Source organism: Physella acuta, unplaced genomic scaffold (assembly GCF_028476545.2).
Source record: "Physella acuta isolate Inbredline_101_S28 unplaced genomic scaffold, ASM2847654v3 ptg000746l, whole genome shotgun sequence".
In the NCBI taxonomy this organism is placed as follows: domain Eukaryota; kingdom Metazoa; phylum Mollusca; class Gastropoda; family Physidae; genus Physella; species Physella acuta.
In genome coordinates, this window is record NW_026732264.1 from 479,534 (window position 1) to 503,144 (window position 23,611).

At 37.7% G+C, this 23,611-nt stretch overlaps 1 protein-coding gene across 1 annotated transcript in view; it reads left to right on the forward strand.

The window, feature by feature from the left end:
- Positions 1-1,925: 1,925 nt before the first annotated feature.
- The window catches only part of LOC131950242 (inactive pancreatic lipase-related protein 1-like), a 47,417-nt gene continuing 25,731 nt past the window's right edge, over positions 1,926-23,611 (forward strand). Inside the window, exons 1-4 of the mRNA XM_059312313.1 lie at positions 1,926-2,006; positions 2,805-2,907; positions 3,343-3,511; positions 4,165-4,311. Coding sequence (XP_059168296.1) covers positions 1,940-2,006; positions 2,805-2,907; positions 3,343-3,511; positions 4,165-4,311 — 486 coding nt within the window. The 5' untranslated portion in view covers positions 1,926-1,939. The remainder of the gene's footprint in view (positions 2,007-2,804; positions 2,908-3,342; positions 3,512-4,164; positions 4,312-23,611) is intronic.

The following is a 23,611-nucleotide window of genomic DNA, read 5'->3' on the forward strand; positions in this document are numbered from 1 at the left end:
AGAGCCAACCACGGAGGTTAATAAGGGGCTGATCATTTTTTTTCTTAAAGGGGGCTTGTTTAGGATTGTATGCGAATATTCTAAGTCGTATGTGGTGACGATTTAAGACAAAAGAAATAATAAAAATAAAATACTCAATGTTTTAAGAACTTAAATATTGAATTTTTTTTTTAAATTTATAATTTTTAACAATTTATAATTTATATATTTATGAATTTATAAAATGTATAACTATAATTTATAAAACTAGAACATAAAACAAATATAAAGGTTTTTCAAAATAATACGCTGCACTAAAAATATAAACGAATAAAACAAACATGCTTTATTTATTAAAAGCATTATAACACCCAAAGCTTTTACTAAAGATATTAAATGTCTTATGTTGTAGTGCATTAAAGCTTTCTATATAATTTTTTATAATATTTTTGTGTACAATTCAAAATATTGACCTTACATAATCTACCACACGAGCATAACTCTCACTTCAAAAACCAGCCATTATCTCCCCCAAAATCTACGTAGTTATTCAGACGACAGGATCAAATGAAAGCATGTTCCGCTATGTTGCTGCTACTTATTTCTTCCTCTGATCTTGTGGAGTGTTTGAGTTAGTGCACCGTGGCCAACAGATGTCGACTCTACAGAGTTCAAGAGAAAAACCAAAGGCCATTCAAGTGAGAAATACAAAATCAGGGGCAGAGCTAGACACAAACCCCCCAATACACCGACAAGAAATTATGGACCGCCAATTTTACTTTAAACATTATATAAAAATAAAATTATAAATATATATATATATATATATATATATATATATATATATATATATATATATATATATATATATATATATATATATATATATTTAGTTACACACGTAGTTCTTTTTGTTACACATATATATCAAGTGGTAAGTAAAATCTCATTTAGAAGTTACATTTTTATGGGTCATATTGTCGGGAGCCTATATGTTGGTCTCAAGGGCGGAGAAAAGCGATTTTAGTGCCACACATTATCAAATTCGTTTTTTTAAAGACACACAAATCTATATGCAACGTCCATTATATTTAAATGGACAGTCTTCAGCCAACGCCCAGTACAGCTTGTTCGACTTAAAAGGGCCCACCATTTCGTATCTAGGCCCAACGAAAAGATGACCTATCCTCTCTAATCAAGGCTTATTAGAAGTAGAGGACCACGGATTCAAACCTAAGCCAATCAGGACCATTAACGGGAACCTATCATCTTGAGCATGGACACAAGAACCCACCATATTTATCTAAACACGCCTAGCAGTTAAGGGAGAAAGGGAGACCAACCGTCTAAAACAACGTCCCATGAAAGGGCATACCGTCTCTTATAATCGTAGACTAAAAATAAAAAAGCCACTGCTATAACTATAATGTATTTTTACACACACGAACATTCAAATATTCAGAATGATTAAATTTTGAAATGAAAATGTTGACTATTTACGGTTGGGTTATGGGACCACTAGAATTCTCGACTATGTCGCCATTTGAATCTACCCCCCTCCCCAATCCGTTCGAGGTGCGTGGTTCTGCGGTATCGTAGTTCCACCCCTGTGGCAAAGAGAATTTCTTTTTAACAACTACAAAGGGCAACTTAAAGTGATTTCGTATAAATGTTATATAAAGGAAAAAAAAAGCATTTTACGCCAGAGAGATTTTTTGTTATTTGATGGTAGTTGTACGTATACGTACTTGTTTCTCTAAATATCTAAATACATATACATAATTATAATTATATACATATATATATAGGCCTATATATATATATATATATATATATATATATATATATATATATATATATATATATATATATATATATATATATATATATAGGCTATATAATGCTATAAAATGAGATTTGTACTGTTTAATACTCTAGGAGAGAGAGCAAGATTTAAAAAATGCAGTCGAGTTTGTTTTGTGTACTTCTAAACATCTTAGTGATTACAGCCCAGAATAGTTTGTTCAGTAAGTTTTAAAAGTTTGATTTTTTTTGTTGCATACATTTGTTCAGTAAGTTTTAAACGTTTGATTTATTTATTACATACATTTGTTCGGTAAGTTTTAAAAGTTTGATTTTATTGTTACATATATTTGTTCAGTAAGTTTTGAAATTTTTATTTTTTTGTTACATTTGTTCAGTAAGTTGTCTAAGTTTGATTTTATTGTTTCTAACATTTGTTCATTAAGTTTTGAAATTTTGGTTTTATTGTTACATATATTTGTTAAGTAAGTTTTAAAAGTTTGGTGTTTGATTTTTTGTTAGCAGATACGTTTGCAATAATTATTTTTACACTATCGCCTGAAAATAAAAACAGCAAAAAAATTGATTTTAGATCAAGTTCATAAAACAATGTCTGGAAATTTTTTTTGCTCTGTGTAAAGATCGCTTTCAACGGTTTGAATTGTATTAGCACATGGTCACCACTATATACTGAAAGTTATTACAACAAAAAATATTTTAAAATTATGGAAGCTTTGGACCAGGTTTCTATTTTTGACGTTTGAAAATTGTATTAAATTGTTCTGTGTTTTACATTTAAAAAAAAATCATCTAGTCCTACGCCTATCTGACTCCAATAATAGCAGCAAAAACTATAGTTAGACTGCGCTAATCCATTGCTTCCTCTCTAGGTTATTCACATGTATTGCTTAGTTATGCGAGCAAGCATAAATCGTGCACCGGAATTATCTTCACGTCAAACCAAACAGTAGCTGTTTCTGTCCTGACCAGATTATACCCTAAATAAAATATGTAATCCTCAGACGTTTGCCATGGTGACCTGGGATGCTTCTCTATTCTCGCACCTTTTGGCTTCACCCTAGAGAGACCCCTGGCTCTCCTGCCACAGTCACCTGATACGATCAAGTAAGATAGTATTTTTTTCCTTGTCCCTTACATATTCCCACATTCAAGCTATTTAATAATTCAATTTCATCCTATAACTTTTTGCGTATAATAATTTTGACATGTATTTAAACCAGGGTTATATTAATGCTATAAGTACACCTTTTGATGCATTAATATATGGATACGCCTGCTAGCTATTGCTTGAATGTGTTGATTTCTGCTTAAAAATAAACTCCGACAGAACTATTTTAAAACTTTTTACAGTATTCTGTAATATTTATCTCGATTTCAATATTTGATAGATTTACGATGTATGCATTCTTTGAATTACAATTACATATCTAAACCGTTTTTTTTTAACGAATTTGTACTTTGCTACACCCTTAATTCTTCACCGCACCCAATATTTCCCCAGCACCCTAACATATTGACCCCCCCCTAACATTTCCCCAGCACCCTGTTCAAGCTGTACACCCGAGCCCAACCGGCAACTCCACTAGACCTGCCAGCCACACAAGTCAAGACAAGCCTCACCACCATCTGGCCAGGTTTTGTCTCACGACCGACCAAAATTATTGTACACGGATTTTTGGACTCAGTCGACCTAACAAGCTGGGGAAAGGTTATTTGAAAATACGGTTAAAATTTGAATGTAAAAATTGGAAATATTCATTTAATACGCATTAAAATGTAATGTTTTTCGAATTAAATGTTTCCAAACTCAATGAAGTTCAAATTATCTGGTAAGTGGGTTTTAGAAGATATTTTCGTATACGGGTAAATTAAATAAGGCGGAAGTCACTCGCGGACAGTTGTCACTCCCTTGTTAAAGAGGGTGGAGCTACTACTAATGTCTCTGAAGCCTCTCTCATTTCTTTTCAATTTTTTTTTTTTTTTTTAATTTGCAATTAAAACAAGTACATCAACATAAAAAATTTTAACATATTGTTTACCGGTGCATCAAACCAGAACTCGAACAAAATGTTATATTCTTGAATGTCATTGATGAACATGTTTTTTTTCCTTAATATATGTCTGCATCGTTATATTCTGAAGGATACTGCAAATTTTAATAAGATAACTTTTTATTTCCAATAATTGTAACTATGTATCCACTGTGTCATTTCAGTTTTGATTAATATGTCTTATATTTTTAAATAACTTTTTATCCATTTATCTCTCAAGTTGTTTCAATTATCTCCCCTATTGTTTTTTAATCTCCCCTGTTTCAGTTATCTCCTCTGTTGTTTGAATGATCTCCCTCTGTTGTTTCAGCAAATGAAGGACGAGCTGTTGAAACAGGGAGACTACAACGTCATCCTTGTGGACTGGTCAGGCGGCAACAAGCTGCCCTACACCCAGGCCACAGCCAATACAAGAGTCGTAGGGGCTCAGATAGCTCAACTCATCAACCAGATTATTGTAAGTTTAAAGTTTCCCTTTCAAACCTGACGGTCTATGGGGCAAGTAAAGTAGAGTTCACTTGTTTCTGTGACCTCGGCATATGAAGAGATAGTGTGGTCAGCAATATTCCCAGCCGCTGTAAGTTTAAACTGATTGTTAATTCCTTTGTTCGAACCGAGATCAACAGCCGGGATAGGCCATGCAAGTTTTCAGCTGAGGCCTATAATGTAGTTAATTACCTGCAAAAGTGAGAAACTTGCAATGTGTTAGGGTATAAACCTCGTGATTTTAAGAGAAAAATCTGAATCTCTTGAGCAAACTAGAGTTAGGTAATCTATATTACTAATTCGGTTATTTAATTAAGACTCTCAGTATCTGTATGTTTAAAAAATATGGATTCCGGCCACAATTTAAATTTCAGGCCATTAAATCTGTTGCACTTTTTGCAAATAAAAGGCTACAAATTATGCAAACATCAAAATGAAATGCTTCATAAAATATGAAACACGATTAATTCTGTTGTGCGACTATGTTACTTGTAGGTTCAGTAAAATTGAAGCTACTACTTTTCGTACATTTGAAACTTACGTTGTTGGTTTTTATCAATTGTGTTTATCACGTGACAGGCTACTGTCAATACACCAGCCAAAGACTTCCACGTCATCGGTCATAGTCTGGGTTCTCACATCTCTGGGTACGCTGGGGAGAGGGTGCCAGGCTTGGGGAGGATTACAGGTAGGTTGGTGGGTGGGGAGGTTTACAAGTAGGTTGTGGGGAGGGTCACAGGTAGGTTGTGGGTGGGGAGGTTTACAGGTAGGTTGGTGAGTGGGGAGGTTTACAGGTAAGGTGGTAGGTGGGGAGGTTTACATGTTGGTTGGTGAGTGGGGAGGTTTATAAGTAGGTTGGTGAGTGGGGAGGTTTACAGGTAGGTTGGTGAGTGGTTTACAGGTAGGTTGGTGAGTGGGGAGGATTACAGGTAGGTTGGTGAGTAGGGAGGATTACAGGTAGGTTGGTGAGTGGAGAGGTTTACAGGTAGGTTGGTGAGTGGATTACAGGTAGGTTGTTGAGTGGGGAGAGTTACAGGTAGGTTGGTGAGTGGGGAGGTTTACAGGCAGGTTGGTGAGTGGGGAGAGTTACAGGTAGGTTGGTGAGAATGGTGTATATAAACCTGTTTTAACCCTTCTTACTTGTTGTTTTAGTTTGTTGATAGAAAAACGTGCATGAACATTTGTTTGATGTTTTATGATGATTACAAATTCCTAGAATGTGAATGATGTTATTTATTATACATTCCCATCGTCATATAGGCCAATATCAAAATGTGTATGTAACTAACACATTTATAGATTCTTTGCTGTTTGTTTTTTTGTGTTTAGGTAAAATGCACTGTCAAAGATATTAAAATTGTATTAGAGACTGTAGAAGTTGGGTCATAAATACCCTGAATTAGCTACCACTCACACCACATGAGAACCACTGTTCTCCATTCCATAGGTCTGGACCCCGCCGGCCCATTTTTTGAGAACACCCCAATTAGCGTTAGACTCGACCCCACTGACGCCTTGTTTGTTGACGCCATCCACACTGACGCGGGGACTCTTCTCACAGCTAGTAGGTGAATTGGTTCAAAATAAGTCGTTACTTTAAAAAGATAGTTCATCATTTCTAAATACAATAATACGTCAATTGCATATGATATAAACTTTCTTCAGCTTACAAGGATAAATTTACTATACAAGATACGTAGGCTACCTGAAATATGAAGACTGAAATATGAAAGCAAATATTTTTCAAAGTAAATTGTACTAAATATTTGATCTATAAGAAAAAACGATAACAGTAAAATAGAAGTTTAAGCAAATGAATGTATAAACAGTACTACTTAGCGCCATGCCTCAACCCTCAACACATTCTATTCATATATCTTATCAAACCATTTCAAACCTGTACCCTAGTTACAGTATAGCACACCAATATTAATACTAACTGTATATCTTTCAAGAAGACTTACCACATTACAAAATCACAAGTATAAGTTTGTAATCTATTTAATTTTACGTATCCTAAAAACAGAATTATTGTACAATTACAATTTATTTATGTACTATGTAAAATCACGAAACATGGGTTTTTTTGAAAAATCATTTACTAATGACGACCTTTCTTGTACAGATCTGGGCATCATACAGGCTGTAGGTCACGTTGACTTTTACCCTAACGCTGGACATAAACAGCCTGGGTGTATCAAGTCTCCTATTACATCCATTGAGCAGTGGGGGCTTATTGATGGTAGGTGTTGTGGTAGTGGGGGCTTATTGATGGTAGGTGTTGTGGTAGTGGGGGCTTATTGATGGTAGGTGTTGTAGTAGGGGGGGGGGGGCTTATTGATGGTAGGTGTTGTGGTATTGAGGGCTTATTGATGGTAGATATTGTGTAGGCTTGTTGATGGTAGATATTGTGGAGGCTTATTGATGGTAGGTGTTGTGGTATTGGGGGCTTATTGATGGTAGGTGTTGTGTAGGCTTATTGATGGTTTGTGATGTGGTATTGGGGGCTTATTGTTGGTAGGTGTTGTGGGGTCTTATTGATGGTAGGTGTTGTGGGGTCTTATTGATGGTAGGTGTTGTGGGGTCTTATTGATGGTAGGTGTTGTGGGGCTTATTGATGGTAGGTGTTGCGGGGGCTTATTGATGGTAGGTGTTGTGGGGTCTTATTGATGGTAGGTGTTGTGGGGTCTTATTGATGGTAGGTGTTGTGGGGTCTTATTGATGGTAGGTGTTGTGGGGCTTATTGATGGTAGGTGTTGCGGGGGCTTATTGATGGTAGGTGTTGTGGGGTCTTATTGATGGTAGGTGTTGTGGGGTCTTATTGATGGTAGGTATTGTGGGGGCTTATTGATAATAGGTGTTGGGATAGTGGGGGCTTATTGATGGTAGGTGTTGAAGGGGCTTATTGATGGTAGGTGTTGTGGGGGCTTATTGATGGTAGGTGTTGTGGGGGCTTATTGATGGTAGGTGTTGTGGAGGCTTATTTATGGTAGGTGATGTGGGGTCTAATTGATGGTAGGTGTTGTGGGGGCTTATTGATGGTAGGTGTTGTGGGGCTTATTGATGATAGGTGTTGTGGTAATGTCATGTCATGTTTGCCTGTCGTCCCTACTGGGACATAGGCCGCTGACAAGAGCTTTCCAGGCGTCTCTGTCCAGGGCTAGTCTCTCCGACTGTCCCCAGGTGTATCCAATCTTCTTGGTGTCTTCTTCCAGGTCACGTCTCCAGGTCTTTCTTGGTCTGCCTCTCTTCCTCCTGCCTTGTGGATTCCAGGTGAGGGCCTGTCTTGTTATGCTGGATACAGGCTTCCTGAGTGTGTGGCCAATCCATTTCCATTTTCTCTGGAGGATCTCTACTTCAACTGGCAGTTGATTTGTCCGTTGCCATAGAACATCATTTCTGATGGTTTTAGGCCAGCGAATTCGCAGGATCTTTCTGAGGCATGCGTTTATAAATGATTGTATTTTCTTCTTATTTATAGCAGTTATTCTCCACGTCTCGGCTCCATAGAGTAAAACAGGTTTTACTAGTGTGTTGAAGATCCTGATTTTTATTCCAAGGGTTAAATCTCCCGAACCCCAAACATTTTTTAGTTGGTTGAAGACTGCTCTTGCCTTACCCGTCCTTATTTTTATGTCTGCTTCTGTCCCACCCTGCTTATCAACAATACTTCCAAGATAGGTGAATCTATCCACTTCTTCTAGGGCTTCTTCTGCCAGTGTTATAGGGTTGTTGTTTGATGGTAGGTGTTGTAGGGGCTTATTGATGGTAGGTGTTGTGGGGGCTTATTGATGGTAGGTGTTGTAGGGGCTTATTGATGGTAGGTGTTGTAGGGGCTTATTGATGGTAGGTGTTGTGGGGGCTTATTGATGGTAGGTGTTGTGGGGGCTTATTGATGGTAGGTGTTGTGGGGGCTTATTGATGGTAGGTGTTGTAGGGGCTTATTGATGGTAGGTGTTGTGGGGGCTTATTGATGGTAGGTGTTGTGGGGGCTTATTGATGGTAGGTGTTGTGGGGGCTTATTGATGGTAGGTGTTGTGGGGTCTTATTGATGGTAGGTGTTGTGGGGGCTTATTGATGGTAGGTGTTGTGATAGTGGAGGCTTATTTATCGTAGGTGTTGTGGGTTTTTTTTTATGGTAGTTGTTGTGGGAACTTAATATGGTAGGTGTTGTGGGGGCTTTTTGATGGGCTTTTTGGTGGTAGGTGTTGTGTTATTGGGGGTTTATCGGTGGTAAGTGATGTGACGTTCCTGTCTTATTTACATTTTAGGTGCAGTTGATTTAGTCATCTGTAACCACATGCGGGCCATCAGGCTGTTTACAGAGAGCATCAACTCCGTCTGTAGCTTCAAGAGTTATCCCTGTGTTAGTGAGATCGCCTACTTGGTGAGTACTAGGATTATAGTGCTGGGTTTTGTTATGTTGGATAGAATTTACTTCTTTATAAACTAAAATAAATCGCATATTATATGTTAATATTAATATATGTATATATGTATATGTATATGTATATATATATATGTATATATATATATATATATATATATATATATATATATATATATATATATATATATATATGTGTGTATTTATAGACACACATACATGGCCAAATAAAATGTCGTGACACCCGTGTGTGAAACGGTGTGGTTGGGAAGTAGAGTATACGATAACAAAACAATCAGCCTCGAGTTCGATTATGGTTTTCGAGTCCTTAAAATATACCTGAACCCCCTTGACTAGTGCTCAAACAAAGGCTACTGCGCATGTGTACGGTTAAGCTGTGGCATTACAGATTACAGCCAGTGAAACAGATGAACCTGTGCTTCATCTGCCTATTGACCTTTGACCATTTTACTTTACTTATACTTATATAGTTAAGCACTGTGTTTTTCTCGTGGTATGATTTGTTAATTGTGTGTTGTTATTTGTAAGAATGAAGATATGTGTGATTAGGTTAAATTTACAATGCAATAAAGAAGTTCTATACTTCAAATATTTAAAAGATTGCTGTAACCAATTAACTTTACTCCCTAAAGTCGTGGCACAAATGTGGACAGGTTGTGTTAAATTTACCATTAAATAATTAACTGTATAGTAAAAATTGATAAAATCAACCTCTCTCCCTAGTTAGGATTTTGTTACAAATGTGGTCTTGTTATGCTAAAATGTACTCTTAAATAATTAAACTGTCATTAAATTAAATAATTAATCTCTATAGTTAAAATGTTTACAGCGATACATCAACTTTCCCTCCCTAGTTCGGCTTTTGCTACAAGTGTGGAACGGTTGTGTTAAAATTTACCATTAAATAATTAATCTCTATAGTTAAAATGTTTACAACGATACATCAACTTTCCCTCCTTAGTTTGGCTTTTGTTACAAGTGTGGAACGGTTGGTTGCGCCTACGAAGGTTTCTGGGCTACTCCAAAACCTTCTGGAACATTTTACATGAAGACTGCTGGAACTCCGCCATTTTGTTTGGTTTAGTAGCCGTCAGGTTACGATTGTTTAGATAAATGTAACATCACTTGTTATGTTTTGTGTGTAAAATATTGTGTCATTAGATTTTATATTTAGAAACATTTGGTTGAAAACCCCCAATAAGTCAATAAACCTTAATATACATATAATATAAAAATAAAAACAACAATTACATCCCTTGCACAAAGGATCGAGCAAACAAAAATAATATTGGCCGGGTTCTAATAGGAAATTCACAAAGTTAGTTTAAACTGATAGACTGGCCAGATTTTTCAACATGTAACAAGTCAAATCATTGGGACGTCAAATGTAAATTACAACAAGAACGCATATCAACAGAATAAACTCTATAATAGTCAGTGATTCTTTCAGACTTTTTTCTCCGAGTGAGTTGGGGGGGGGGGGGGCTCTTGATAGTATTGTTTGGGGGGGGGGGCGGACTCTGGTAAAAGTATTTATTTTCTATATAAATTCTATTTTGTTCGGGTAGGGCGGTAGACTTTCTTCCGGGGTGGGGGGTGAGAATAATTGTTTCCATCATGAGAAGTGGGGATTGGTTAACAAATTGCATAAGTGAAACCTCAAAAGTTATCTCAAAGATGAAGTAAGAGAATCACATATTTCACTTCTTGGAATCTCATTTTCGCTACTCTAAATCAAATGCAAAACAATAAATTTGTATTCTGAATTGATGTGTTTATTTGTACAGTTAGCAATAAACAATTTCTTTCTAAATGTGAAAGCTGTGTTTATCTTTGTTGATTTTTTAAAATACACTTTCTAATCGGGCAAATTTAATTATTAGTGCAGTTTTAACGAACAGGTTACTCAAATCTCTTAAAGAAATTACTTTTAAAATGATGTTTTCTTTTGTTGTTTTTTTACATTCTCTCGACCATACAGAGACAGTAAATTTGTTTATAAAAACTGTAGTAATATTATTAATCATCACTCACCCTATAGAAGTAAATGCATTAAATGAATGTATAAGCCATTGATCACAAACAACCTCATGTTTCATCACACTGAGCAGCTGTTACAAACAATGCATGATGACCTGTAAAAGTTCTACAATTTAGAACTTGGTACATGAAACCTGAACTATCGAAAACAAAAACAAATGAACTTTACCATATTCGCATATCTTTGACGATATTAAGATTTTCACCAATACCTATCTCTGTTCACATACGTATTTATTCTACCGGTGTGGGTCTTTGTGGTGTCGTCTAGTGGTGTGGGTCTACGCAGTGTTTCTTCCAGACTTTTTTTCTCCGGGAGGGGGGGGGGGGGAGGCACTTGATATTTTCAGAGGGGAGGGGGGCGGACAACATTTTCCGGGGGGCGGACACTGTAAAAGTATGTTTTCTATATAAATTCCATTCCGTTCTGGGGGAGGGGGGGAGGACGGTAGATTTTCTTCGGGAGGGGGGGGGGGGGGCTCTGCCCTCCCCGAAGAGATGCCTGGAAGAAACTCTGGGTCTACGTGCTGTTGTCCAGTGGTGTGTGACTTTGTGGTGTCGTGTAGTGGCGTGTGTCTGTGTGGTGTCGTGTAGTGGTGTGTATCTTTGTGGTGTCGTGTAGTGGTGTGTATCTTTGTGGTGTCGAGTAGTGGTGTGTATCTTTGTGGTGTCGTGTAGTGGTGTGTATCTTTGTGGTGTCGTGTAGTGGTGTGTATCTTTGTGGTGTCGTGTAGTGGTGTGTATCTTTGTGGTGTCGTGTAGTGGTGTGTACCTTTGTGGTGTCGTGTAGTGGTGTGTATCTTTGTGGTGTCGTGTAGTTGGAAATTTTAATCTCGTGGGTTTTTTTTTTGTCTTATCCAGAGAGTGTTTAGAAATTTATGTCAGAAGAGGCATCAACAAGACAGAGGTGTAGCGACCCTTCCCGGCACCCGGGGACAAACTTTATATTTAGCGCCCCTTTCGAGATTAATCTTTCAATTTAATTTTCTATTTGCAACCCCCCCCCCCCGAACTTTCGATTTGCACCCCACCCCCCTCGAACTTTCGATTTGGACCCCCCCTCATATATTTTTTTATATTTATAAAGCAAAATTGCAGCTAAAATGAGATTTTAATTTGTTAATGTACCCCCTGCCCCCCTCCCCCCTCGCTACGCCTCTGCAACAAGATGGAGAAGAAGTGAAGGTAAAAGTGTTAGCAAGAGTCAATTACGTATTTAAAGCATTGCTCAAAAGAAACCAGGAAAGTAGTCAAGCAACTTTCAAATCTCTCATCTGGGGCGTCCTGTGTGTTGCTACAAGCTAGAAGTATCACAAGTCAAAGATTGTATCCTTGAGTAAAGATCATATCTTTGAGTAGCTGTGACCTATTGACGCCGAGCTTACATAGTTGGCTGCACTTAAACCAACCAAAACCCTATCCCGTTTTACTATCGCTATGGTAGACTGCGCACCAGAGTGTAAACTAATACACCTTAAAATCTACCGTCTTTTTTACACTCAGGTCACTGGTCAGCATAAAAACTACGTTTTTTGACGTTATAACTGACTGTTTAAAACGGTCATTTATTGTCCCCACTATTGAGACACATACAACAATACCTGCGAACAACGGATATTCCATGTTAGTGGTAATACCGGGAAATGTGTTAGTCCTAGTATTAGGTCAGATCGTCCTGTTAAGTGTAGCTCAGTGTCCGACCAGTTGTTATGATGTAACTTCAGTAATGTTTCTATAACTTGCGTACTTGATCTGATGTTAAACTACAGTAATGTTTCTATAACTTACGTACTTGATCTGATGTTAAACTACAGTAATGTTTCTATAACTTACGTACTTGATCTGATGTTAAACTACAGTAATGTTTCTATAACTTACGTACTTGATCTGATGTTAAATTCTAAAAACTTCTATAACTTGCCCACTTCAACTAATGTTAAACTACAGTAATGCTTCTATAACTTGCTTACTTGATCTGATGTTATGTATGTTCCCTACCTGTCCCAGAGCGTTCTCCATCCGTTCAAGCATTATGTCATTATTACTTAACTCTAGTACACGTTCAGGTCAATGGTTCTATTCTTGGCGTAAGATCAGACAAATTTGCTATTTATTAATTAAAATAGGTCAAGCTTTTGATGTTAGTATTTGACCTCGCTAAACAGACCATGTGGTGTAAAGTGACTGGCGTTTTTAGAATTTCGATCACATTCTTCATTAACAAAAACGTACTTTAACATTAAGTTATGTCAATCACGCAACCTTTTTTGATCTAACGGATGCTTTGAATACTCGAGTGCTTCATCTGATTTCACAAAGATTTCACTGAGGTTTCCTTACCTTAAAACCTGGCTTTTTAATCTAATCCTTTTTACTTTCTCACGTTTTGTGAAGTATTGTAAGCTTGTGACAAATTCAAAGTATTTGAGAACTGTTTCATTTATATGGGCGAAATTCCAGTTTTGAATATGTAATATTTACGTTGGTTCTTTCAACTTTGAAGCGAGTTCCGGTACCGAGAATTTATACTCAAATTCATACAAACACGCACTCATACTCACACTCATACACAGTCATTCTCATACTCATACACACACACTCACACACTCTGATCACACCTACACCCACACACACACTCGATACACACACATTTTCACATACACACACACACACTCAAACACACTCTCACACAAAGAGAGAAAGACACAACAACTCCGGTCAATGACATCATTTTGTACTGTAATATTTTTAATTCTACCATTTAAACCAATGGCATTGAAATTATATCTGTCTAAAACAAATTTTAAAATTACATATGAAATAAACCATCATTTATTTTTAAAGTGAACGCAAGTGTTAACAATTAAATTAACAAAACAACATTTTACTGAAGCTGGATAATTTTAAAATAACGATTAAAATCTTCTATAATTTCCATTAATTTTAGTTGTATTAAAATATTGACAAAAGTATAAGGTTTAGAATCCAGACACAGATAATAATCAGGTACACTCTGGCAGTTTCACGATAGTGTATCATTAGCATCAATTAAATATCTCAAGCCTTTGTTGTCGCTGTCGACTGTGTTATCGATGTCGCTTTGTTAACACTGCAATTTGTTGTGACTACTGTGTAGTCAAAGTCCAATAAGTTATTTACTGATTGTAAGACAAACGTAAACCTAGACATACAAAGGTTTATTAAGTTGTATTCACTTTATAGACTTGAATACAGTTAAAAGCAGTAGAACCAGTTAACTAAAAAGTTTAGATTTAAATTAGATTCGGTGTAAATATTTATTAATGTGAATAAGTCTTTCAATAATTGTTTATCCTGGGTAGTATTTTAATATAACTGTTAACATTAACGTTAACAGATGTTAACGTGCTGGATGTTTTAATGAAAGTTAAGACAGCACCCAACACCATCTCAGCAATGAATGATACAAACTACGTCAAGATCGTGTCGCCTCTTTTCCCCACTAAAGCTCTAGAAGCCTTCATGCTCTTCAACTTATTTTGTATAGAGATCACAGCCATCCTTGGCATTATAGGAAACGGCGTCAGTATTGTGGTGTTTGCCAGGCAGGGGTTTAAGGACAGCATCAACGTCACGTTGGCTGTACTGGCTGCCAGCGACATAGGGGCGCTGGTCACCAACCAGATGTTCGGGTTGCTGAACAACCCGTGGTTCCAGAAGTCCAACCTGCCCATCGACTACAGCGGCGTGGCCACCATGTTGGTGTACATCCCACACAACTACTTCTCCAGAGTGTGCGGGTTCGTCACCGCCTTCGCCTCGTTTGAACGCTGCCTGTGTGTGTTAGCGCCGCTTCAGGTCAAGCAGATTATCACAAGAAACGTCGCTATCGTCGTTAACGTTACTATCTGTGTACTGATGCTGCTAGACTTTGTACCCTCCTACTATATCTATTACCTAGACTGGGTTTTCATACCGGCAACCAACCAAACAAAGCTTCTCAAATTGTCACGCGTGGACCCTATCAACGTCTTCAGCAAATCTCTATACGTCACAGAATTCACTCTACCTTATCTGACCTTCTTCTTCATTATCATCACCACCGTCGTCATAGGTATACAGCTCAAGGGAAGGCTACTCTGGAGAAAAACTGTAACTTTAATAAACAAAGACGCGGGGTTTAAAAGTTTGAATAAAGAAATGCATGCAGTTCAGATGTTGGCGGTGGTGTCTGTGGTGTTCGTGGTGTGTCTGACACCCCAAACGTTGGTCATCACCATCGCCGCCTTGTTCCCTGAGGTCAGCCACTCAGAGATCTACTACAACATCTTTCTCTTCTGCTACAGCCTGTCGTACCTGCTGGAGACGGTCAGCTCTAGTGTCAACCCGTTGGTGTACTACAATATGAGTGGCCGGTATAGGAAGACTTTCTTTGTGGTGCTGGATGTGTTCTTTCATCTGCCTTAGTGCCCGTGGGAGGAGGGGTTGGGGGTGGGGTTGGAGGGGGTCAGTTCTAGCGTCAACCCGTTGGTGTACTATAATATGAGTGGTAGGTATATAGGTATAGGAAGACTTTGCGGTGCTGGGCGTTTTCTTACATTTGCAGTAGTGCCCATGGTTGGGGGGGGGGAGATCAATTGGGCGTGTTTTATGGCTAAAGTATAGTTGTAGATGCCTGCGTCACCCACTAGTTCATAGTGATCACTATCCCACACTGACAGACTCTACTACTTCAGTGACTTATTTGCGTTACGCTCTTCAACTCAGACTAACGTGCATACAAGTTTTTCTGCTCGGTGTTTTGTGTGTTTCGTCTATCGTGTGAAGTAATACGTATGAAATGATCCCTAGAGATCATATTTAGTTGATCCCTATAAGAGCTGGCATAAACATATGTTTGACACTTCTTAACATTCAATGTTAAAAGTGGCGTGGTGTGTACATGCGTGTGTGTTCCTTATAAATGTCTCTTACACGTGATGTAAAAAAATCTCTTAAATGTTTAGATACATGAAACATTATTTCACTTTTAGTTATTTTTATTAGAAGTTCATCGCATCAAAAATCCTTGGCGCCACATACACCTTACATCCTTACATATGTAGGTGTTTTAAATCACGTGATATAAGTGTAATACTTTAGCCCAAACTTACCTTAAGACACAAAATTCCAGTATAACAAAATCAATCCCATTACCGCTGTCTTTATCCCCAGTACGGGGTAGGGAAATGTTTGTCTAAAGAACATTCTGTTGAAGAAGTAAATAAAATTGTTTACATGTAACCTAAAAGATAATCTAAAACAGAAAACATTTGAAAGAAAACATCAGGATTTCATGTTAATTATCGCTGGATGAAATGCTTTCTACACCAGATACCATTTAATTTAACAAAGGAATAAACAATTTCTGTAAACATGGCTGATGAGTTTGTATTTTTGTTTAGTCTTTTAAACTACATTTACTATTTAGGCTAATTTGCTTTTAATTACAGTTTTAACTAACAGTTGTTTAATTCTATCAGCGTGTATTAAAGCTGTTACTGATGAGGGCCATTGGTCGAAACACTGTTGTTTTTGTTTCACAAAGCCTCAACCTTGTAGAGATAGTATATTTGTTTTTAAAAACAATGGTAAAAGCCTAGGTCCTCCCTCACCTTATATAGGTCAAATGTTATCGGGCTATAACATTTCCGAAGGTCTGTGATAACAAATAGCCTCGGGTCCATCCCTCGGCTTATATGGTCGTTATACGACTATAACATTTTAAAAGGTCAGCGATCACAAATAACCGCATGATTCATCAGCTAGGTGCAAGGTTTCTTTCACATACTTTCTTCCTGCAAAATTAATGAAGCGGAATTAAAACTTGCAGTACGCATTTAAAATTTCGGGGGGTGGGGGGGGGGGGTGTTGCTGGTTTAAGTATATTTTCTATAAAAAATAATTTTCACTCCGCTCGGGGGTGTGGGTAGATGCAGTGTTACCTCTCCCAACCCCCCCCCCCCTTCCCCTCCCAAATCCCCTACGATATGTCTGGAAGAAATTCTGCTTTGACCACTCGATAAAACACCTTTTGACTTGGATCCCCCCAGTAAAAACGACTGCACCGTTCTTGTTCCACAATTCCAAGCAACTTTGGCTAAACCTGGTCTATCGAAAACAAAATTGAAAAAAAAACACTCGCCAAAGCTATCACATTAGCATTACTTTGACTACATTATACTTTCACAGACCCCCCCCCCCCCCCCTTGTTTGTTCCTGTTGGCCTGAATCAGTAATTAATTATCATGAGTATTAGTGTCAGCGTTATAGTCAAACAATGAGGAAAAGGGGGGGGGGGGGGGGGGGAATTAACAATTCAAAACAGACACGAAGGACTAAAAACAACAATAACCAAAACAGACACGAAGGACTAAAAACAACAGTAATAAAAATAGAGAGATTAAATGGAATCAAGGAATACAACTTTAGAGCAAGAGAACGAATTTATTCTGCAACGTGCTATATAAAGGAGGAAACAATAATGTTAAAAGTCAACAGGAACATTTATTCAAGCATTTGCTGAAAATGATGTTGGTATTTCTTTGTTTACTTTTCAACTTCATCGTGACGTCAGCACAAAATAGTTGGTCCAGTAAGTTTTGAGTTTTTCGTTAATTTTGTGGTTCATTATTTTTTACAATTTGTTTTTAAATTTTATCGTTCATTATTTTTTTACTATTTGTGTTTAAATTTTATCGTTCATATTTTTGTACTATTGGTGTCTAAATTTGTGTTCTAAATTAAGAACAAATTCCTTTTCTCTTACATTCTATAATCACATCAAAAATATGTAAAATTGTATTGTGTAATTTTGTTAAATGCATGAACCAATTAGCAATTAAATAAAATCATCTATATCCCATAATTTACAATTTCTCATCTTGTTCTTAGTTGTAATACTAGAGTTCACTTTGACTACAATCTTCTTTTCTCTATAAATTTTCATCTATAACACGTATCAATCAGAAACGATCTTTACCACTTCCTTGCTTGAATAAACTATTTTAACCCTTAACTCACCATGAATGTTGTTTTAACGAACCCCCTTGTCAACCCCCTTTAACCCCCAGACGCCTGCTACAAAGACCTGGGATGTTTCTCTATTTTCGCACCATTTGGATTCACCCTACAGAGACCCCTGGCTCTCCTGCCACAGTCGCCTGATAGAATCAGGTACCAGAATATATGTCTTGTTGGATATCTATACCTACACTATAACTAATTGTCTTGTTATGTATCTATACCTAAACTAAAACTAAATATCTTGTTAGATATCTATCCCTACACTAAAACTAAATGTCTTGTTAGATATCTATCCCTACACTATAACTAAATGCCTTGCTAGATATCTATACCTACACTATAACTAAATGCCTTGTTAGATATCTATACCTACACTATAACTAAATGTCTTGTTAGATATCTATCCCTACACTATAACTAAATGCCTTGCTAGATATCTATACCTACATTAAAACTAAATGTCTTGTTAGATATCTATACCTACACTAAAACTAAATGTCTTGTTAGATATCTATACCTACACTAAAACTAAATGTCTTGTTAGATATCTATACCTACACTAAAACTAAATGTCTTGTTAGATATCTATACCTACACTATAACTAAATGCCTTGTTAGATATCTATACCTACACTAAAACTAAATAATTTGCTGGATATCTCTCTACCTACACTAAAACCCCACCCTGTCGCCTATCACCCTAACACTTATCCCCCCCCCAATCCCGTTTCTTAGTACCCTGACACTTAGACACCCCCCCCCCCCCACTCTGTCACCTAGCTCTTAACATATTGACCTCCCCCCCCCAACATTTCCCCAGCACCCTGTTCAAGCTGTACACCCGAGCCCAACCGGCAACTCCACTAGACCTGCCAGCCACACAAGTCAAGACAAGTCTCACCACCATCTGGCCAGGTTTTGTCTCACGACCGACCAAAATTATTGTACACGGATATCAAGACAATGTCGACGTAACTAACTGGGCAAAGGTCAGAGGTTAAGGTTAAAAATATATCATTAGATAATGAAAAATACGTCAACACAATTAAAATATCATCTACGATAACATCAAATGTGATTTCTATTGAAAATTTTCTTATCACGTACATCTAAATAACAAATCTACGCCTCTATGAGAATCTACAGCTCCACCAGGCACATGCAGTTCGACAACAATTTAATTATTGGTATGAACTGCGTTCTAAGGCAATATGTGCTCTATTTGGGCTGATTATCCCCCTTAGTTTTTTTTTCTATTATCTCCCCTGTTGCTTCACCTGGTGAAAGATGGCTGTTGCTCTAATTATCTCCCTAATTGTTTGAATAATCTCCCCAGTTGTTTCAATTGTAACACATATTGATTTCATTATCTGCCCTGTTTTCCAGCAGATGAAGGAGGATATTTTGCTCTAATTATCTACACTATTGTTTCATTTACCTCACCTGTTTCAGTTATATCTCCATGTTGTTTGAATGATCTCCCCTGTTGATACAATGATCTCCCTTATTGATTTAATAATCACCCCTGTTGTTTGAATGATCTCCCCTGTTGTTTCAGCAAATGAAGGACGAGCTATTGAAACAGGGAGACTACAACGTCATCCTTGTGGACTGGTCAGGGGGCAACAAACTGCCCTACACCCAGGCCACAGCCAATACAAGAGTCGTAGGGGCTCAGATATCTCAACTCATCAACCACATCAGTGTACGTACATTTTATTTTAACAGCTAATACAAGAGTCGTAGGTGCTCAGATAGCTCAGCTCATCAACCAAATCAGTGTACGTACATTTTATTTTAACAGCTAATACAAGAGTCGTAGGTGCTCAGATAGCTCAACTCATCAACCAAATCAGTGTACGTACATTTTATTTTAACAGCCAATACAAGAGTCGTAGGGGCTCAGATAGCTCAACTCATCAACCAGATCAGTGTACGTACATTTTATTTTAACAGCCAATACAAGAGTCGTAGGGGCTCAGATAGCTCAACTCATCAACCAAATCAGTGTACGTACATTTTATTTTAACAGCCAATACAAGAGTCGTAGGGGCTCAGATAGCTCAACTCATCAACCACATCAGTGTACGTACATTTTATTTTAACAGCCAATACAAGAGTCGTAGGGGTTCAGATAGCTCAACTCATCAACCAAATCAGTGTACGTACATTTTATTTCAACAGCCTATACAAGAGTCGTAGGGGCTCAGATAACTCATCAACCAAATCAGTGTACGTTGGTTGAACTGACTGTGATTAGAGCAATCACTGTTGTCAGACCTAAGATCTACATTGTTGAAGATGTCAAGCCTATATAGTTTTGGCTGTGGTAATAAAAATATAAAGACCTTTCAATGACAGAATTATATAAATCCTAACGTAGAACAAGTAAGAGGGGACAGTAAAAGACTTAAGAAGGAAGAAATCACGATATTTTCTGCATGGCCCGTGTTTGCTCGACGTGGTGAAAACAGTCTGGTCATGTCTAGTAAGAGAGTGGATATTTTAAAGATGTGTATCCCAGCCAGAGAGTGGATATTTTAAAGATGTGTATCCCAGCCACCCATGTAGGAAATAAAATGTATGCTACAAGCTGTACGTGCATTTTTTTAACAGTGGCCACCCTTCCCGAAAATTTTAGTCTGCGCCCCCCCCCCCCCCCCCCCCCAAATAAACATTAAGTACCACCCCCTGAGTAAAAATAATCTTGAAGAAACACTGTTGGACAAGTAATAATAGTAATTTTTAGTTTATATTTTGAAAATCAAAAAAACAATACACATGCAAAAATCAAAATGTTGTGTTATAGTTTATTACATTTGTGATTAGAATTCCTTTAGGTGAAAAAATACCAATGGATGGTTCCAGAAAAATGTGACGTTATTCCTTTCGTATCTTTAAAATTTGGATTCACATTTTATCAAAACATTTTTTACGTCACAGGCTAAATACGGTACACCAGCCAAAAGCTTCCACGTCATCGGTCATAGTCTGGGCTCTCACATCTCTGGTTACGCTGGGGAGAGGGTGCCAGGTTTGGGGAGGATTACAGGTAGGTTGGTAGGTGGGGAGTATTACAGGTAGGTTGGTGAGTGGGGAGGATTACAGGTAGGTTGGTGGGTGGAGAGGTTTACAGTTAGGTTGGTAGATGGGGAGGATTACAGGTAGGTTGGTGGGTGGAGAGGTTTACAGTTAGGTTGGTAGGTGGGGAGGATTACAGGTAGGTTGGTGGGTGGAGAGGTTTACAGTTAGGTTGGTAGGTGGGGAGGATTACAGGTAGGTTGGTGGGTGGAGAGGTTTACAGTTAGGTTGGTAGGTGGGGAGGATTTCAGGTAGGTTGGGGTGTGGATTACAGGTAGGTTGGTGAGTTGGGAGGTTTACAGGTAGGTTGGTGAGTTGGGAGGTTTACAGGTAGGTTGGTAGATGGGGAGGATTACAGGTAGGTTGGTGGGTGGAGAGGTTTACAGTTAGGTTGGTAGGTGGGGAGGATTACAGGTAGGTTGGTGGGTGGAGAGGTTTACAGTTAGGTTGGTAGGTGGGGAGGATTACAGGTAGGTTGGTGGGTGGAGAGGTTTACAGTTAGGTTGGTAGGTGGGGAGGATTTCAGGTAGGTTGGGGTGTGGATTACAGGTAGGTTGGTGAGTTGGGAGGTTTACAGGTAGGTTGGTGAGTTGGGAGGTTTACAGGTAGGTTGGTGGGTGGGGAGGTTTACAGGTAGGTTGGTGAGTGGGGAGTGTCACAGGTAGGTTGTTGAGAATGATGAATATAAACCTGTTTTAACCCTCCTTACTTTTTGTCTTAGTTTGTTGATAGAAAAAACGTGCATGAACATTTGTTTGATGTTTTATAATGATCACAAAATCCTAGAATGTGAACGATGTTTTTCATTATACATTTCCATCGTCATATAGGCATATCAAAATGTGTATGTAACTAACACATTTATAGATACTTTGCTGTTTTTTTGTTTGTTTTTTTTTTAGGTAAAATGCACTGTCAAAGATAAAATAGTTTATTAAATATATTAAAATTGTATTAGAGACTGTAAAAATGGGGTCATATATAACTTGAATTAGCTACTATTCACATCACTTAAGAACCACTGTTCTCTGTTCCACAGGTCTGGACCCCGCCGGCCCATATTTTGAGAACACTCCAGCCAGCATCAGACTTGACCCCACTGACGCGTTGTTTGTTGACGCCATCCACACTGACGCTGGGACTCTTCTCACAGCTAGTAGGTTAATCGTTTGCAAATGCGATAATAAAAAAGAAAAATATAAATAGTTTGTCCAGGATAGTTATTTATTTTCTAGCTGCTAAGCCTGATGAAAGACATGTAATAAATATTAATTTAAATTTTGTTAGATATTTAGTTATCTACGTCAGTTTTTAGGGATACAATGTTTTGAAACATGAGGCTTAAAAAAGAAAGACATACATAATTATGAAAAATTATTTATTACAAACTAATAATCAAACGAATTGTAATCGACTCGTTTAAAAATATTTAAAATCTCTCGAGTAACTTGAGTATGTGACAAATTAAATAAATCAATTATAATATAGGCATATAGGATATAATAAAATTATACAAAAATTATGATCATTAAAGTTACTCTTGAAAGGGATATCCATAATAATTATAAAAAGGTTATGCTGACTGGGTTTACTCATGAATATAACATACATATTTTTTTTAATGAGAAATGGTTTTAAATTGTTTAAAACGTTCATTCGCGAATACCACACAGACCTCGGCATCATGCAGGCTGTAGGTCACGTTGACTTTTATCCAAACGGTGGACACAATCAGCCTGGGTGTATCCAGTCTCCTATTACATCCATTGAGCAGTGGGGGCTTATTGATGGTAGGTGATGTGAAAGTGTGGGCTTATTGATGGTAGTGGTTGTGGGGGCTTATTGATGGTAGGTGATGTGGTAGTGGGGGGGGGGGGGGTATTAATGATATGTGTTGTGATAGTTGGGGCTTATTGATGGTATGTGTTGTGATATTAGGGGCTTATTGCTGGAAGGTGTTGTGGGAGTTTATTGATGGTAGGTGTAGTGGTTGTAGGTGTTGTGATAATGGGGGCTTAATGATGGTAGGTGTTGTAACACTTGGGACTTATTGATGGTAAGTGTTGTGGTATTGGGGGCTTGTTGATTGTAGGTGTTGTGATAGGGGAGGGGGCTTTTTAATGAAAGTCGACATAGTGGGAGCTAATTGATTTTAGGTGTTGTGACAAGGGCATAGACAGTAAAAAAAAACATATAATAGCATATCTCATATATATATATATATATATATATATATATATATATATATATATATATATATATATATATATATATATATATATATATATATTATATAACTGAATTGACTTTGTGTTACTATCCAAGGCGCTGTTGACTTTGTCATCTGTAACCACATGAGGTCCATCCACCTGTTCACAGAGAGCATCAACTCCAGCTGTCGCTTCAAGAGTTATCCTTGTGCTAGTGAACTCAACTTTGTGGTAAGTAGCTGAGTGTAATTGTACAACCACGATGAGTTAGAATGAACGATGACAAATGTAAAATGGTATTGAGTTCGTTATAATTTCCATTAACTCGAATCTTTTGAATGTGCCTAAGTCCGCCCTTCTTTGATTGAATCTGTCCACTCCTTATTCCTGTGTCTAACACAACTGCTATAATTAAAAACCTCCCCATCCCCTCCCCAGTTGGGTTGGTGTAACACATGTGGTGTGTCGGGCTGTGCCAACCTGGGATT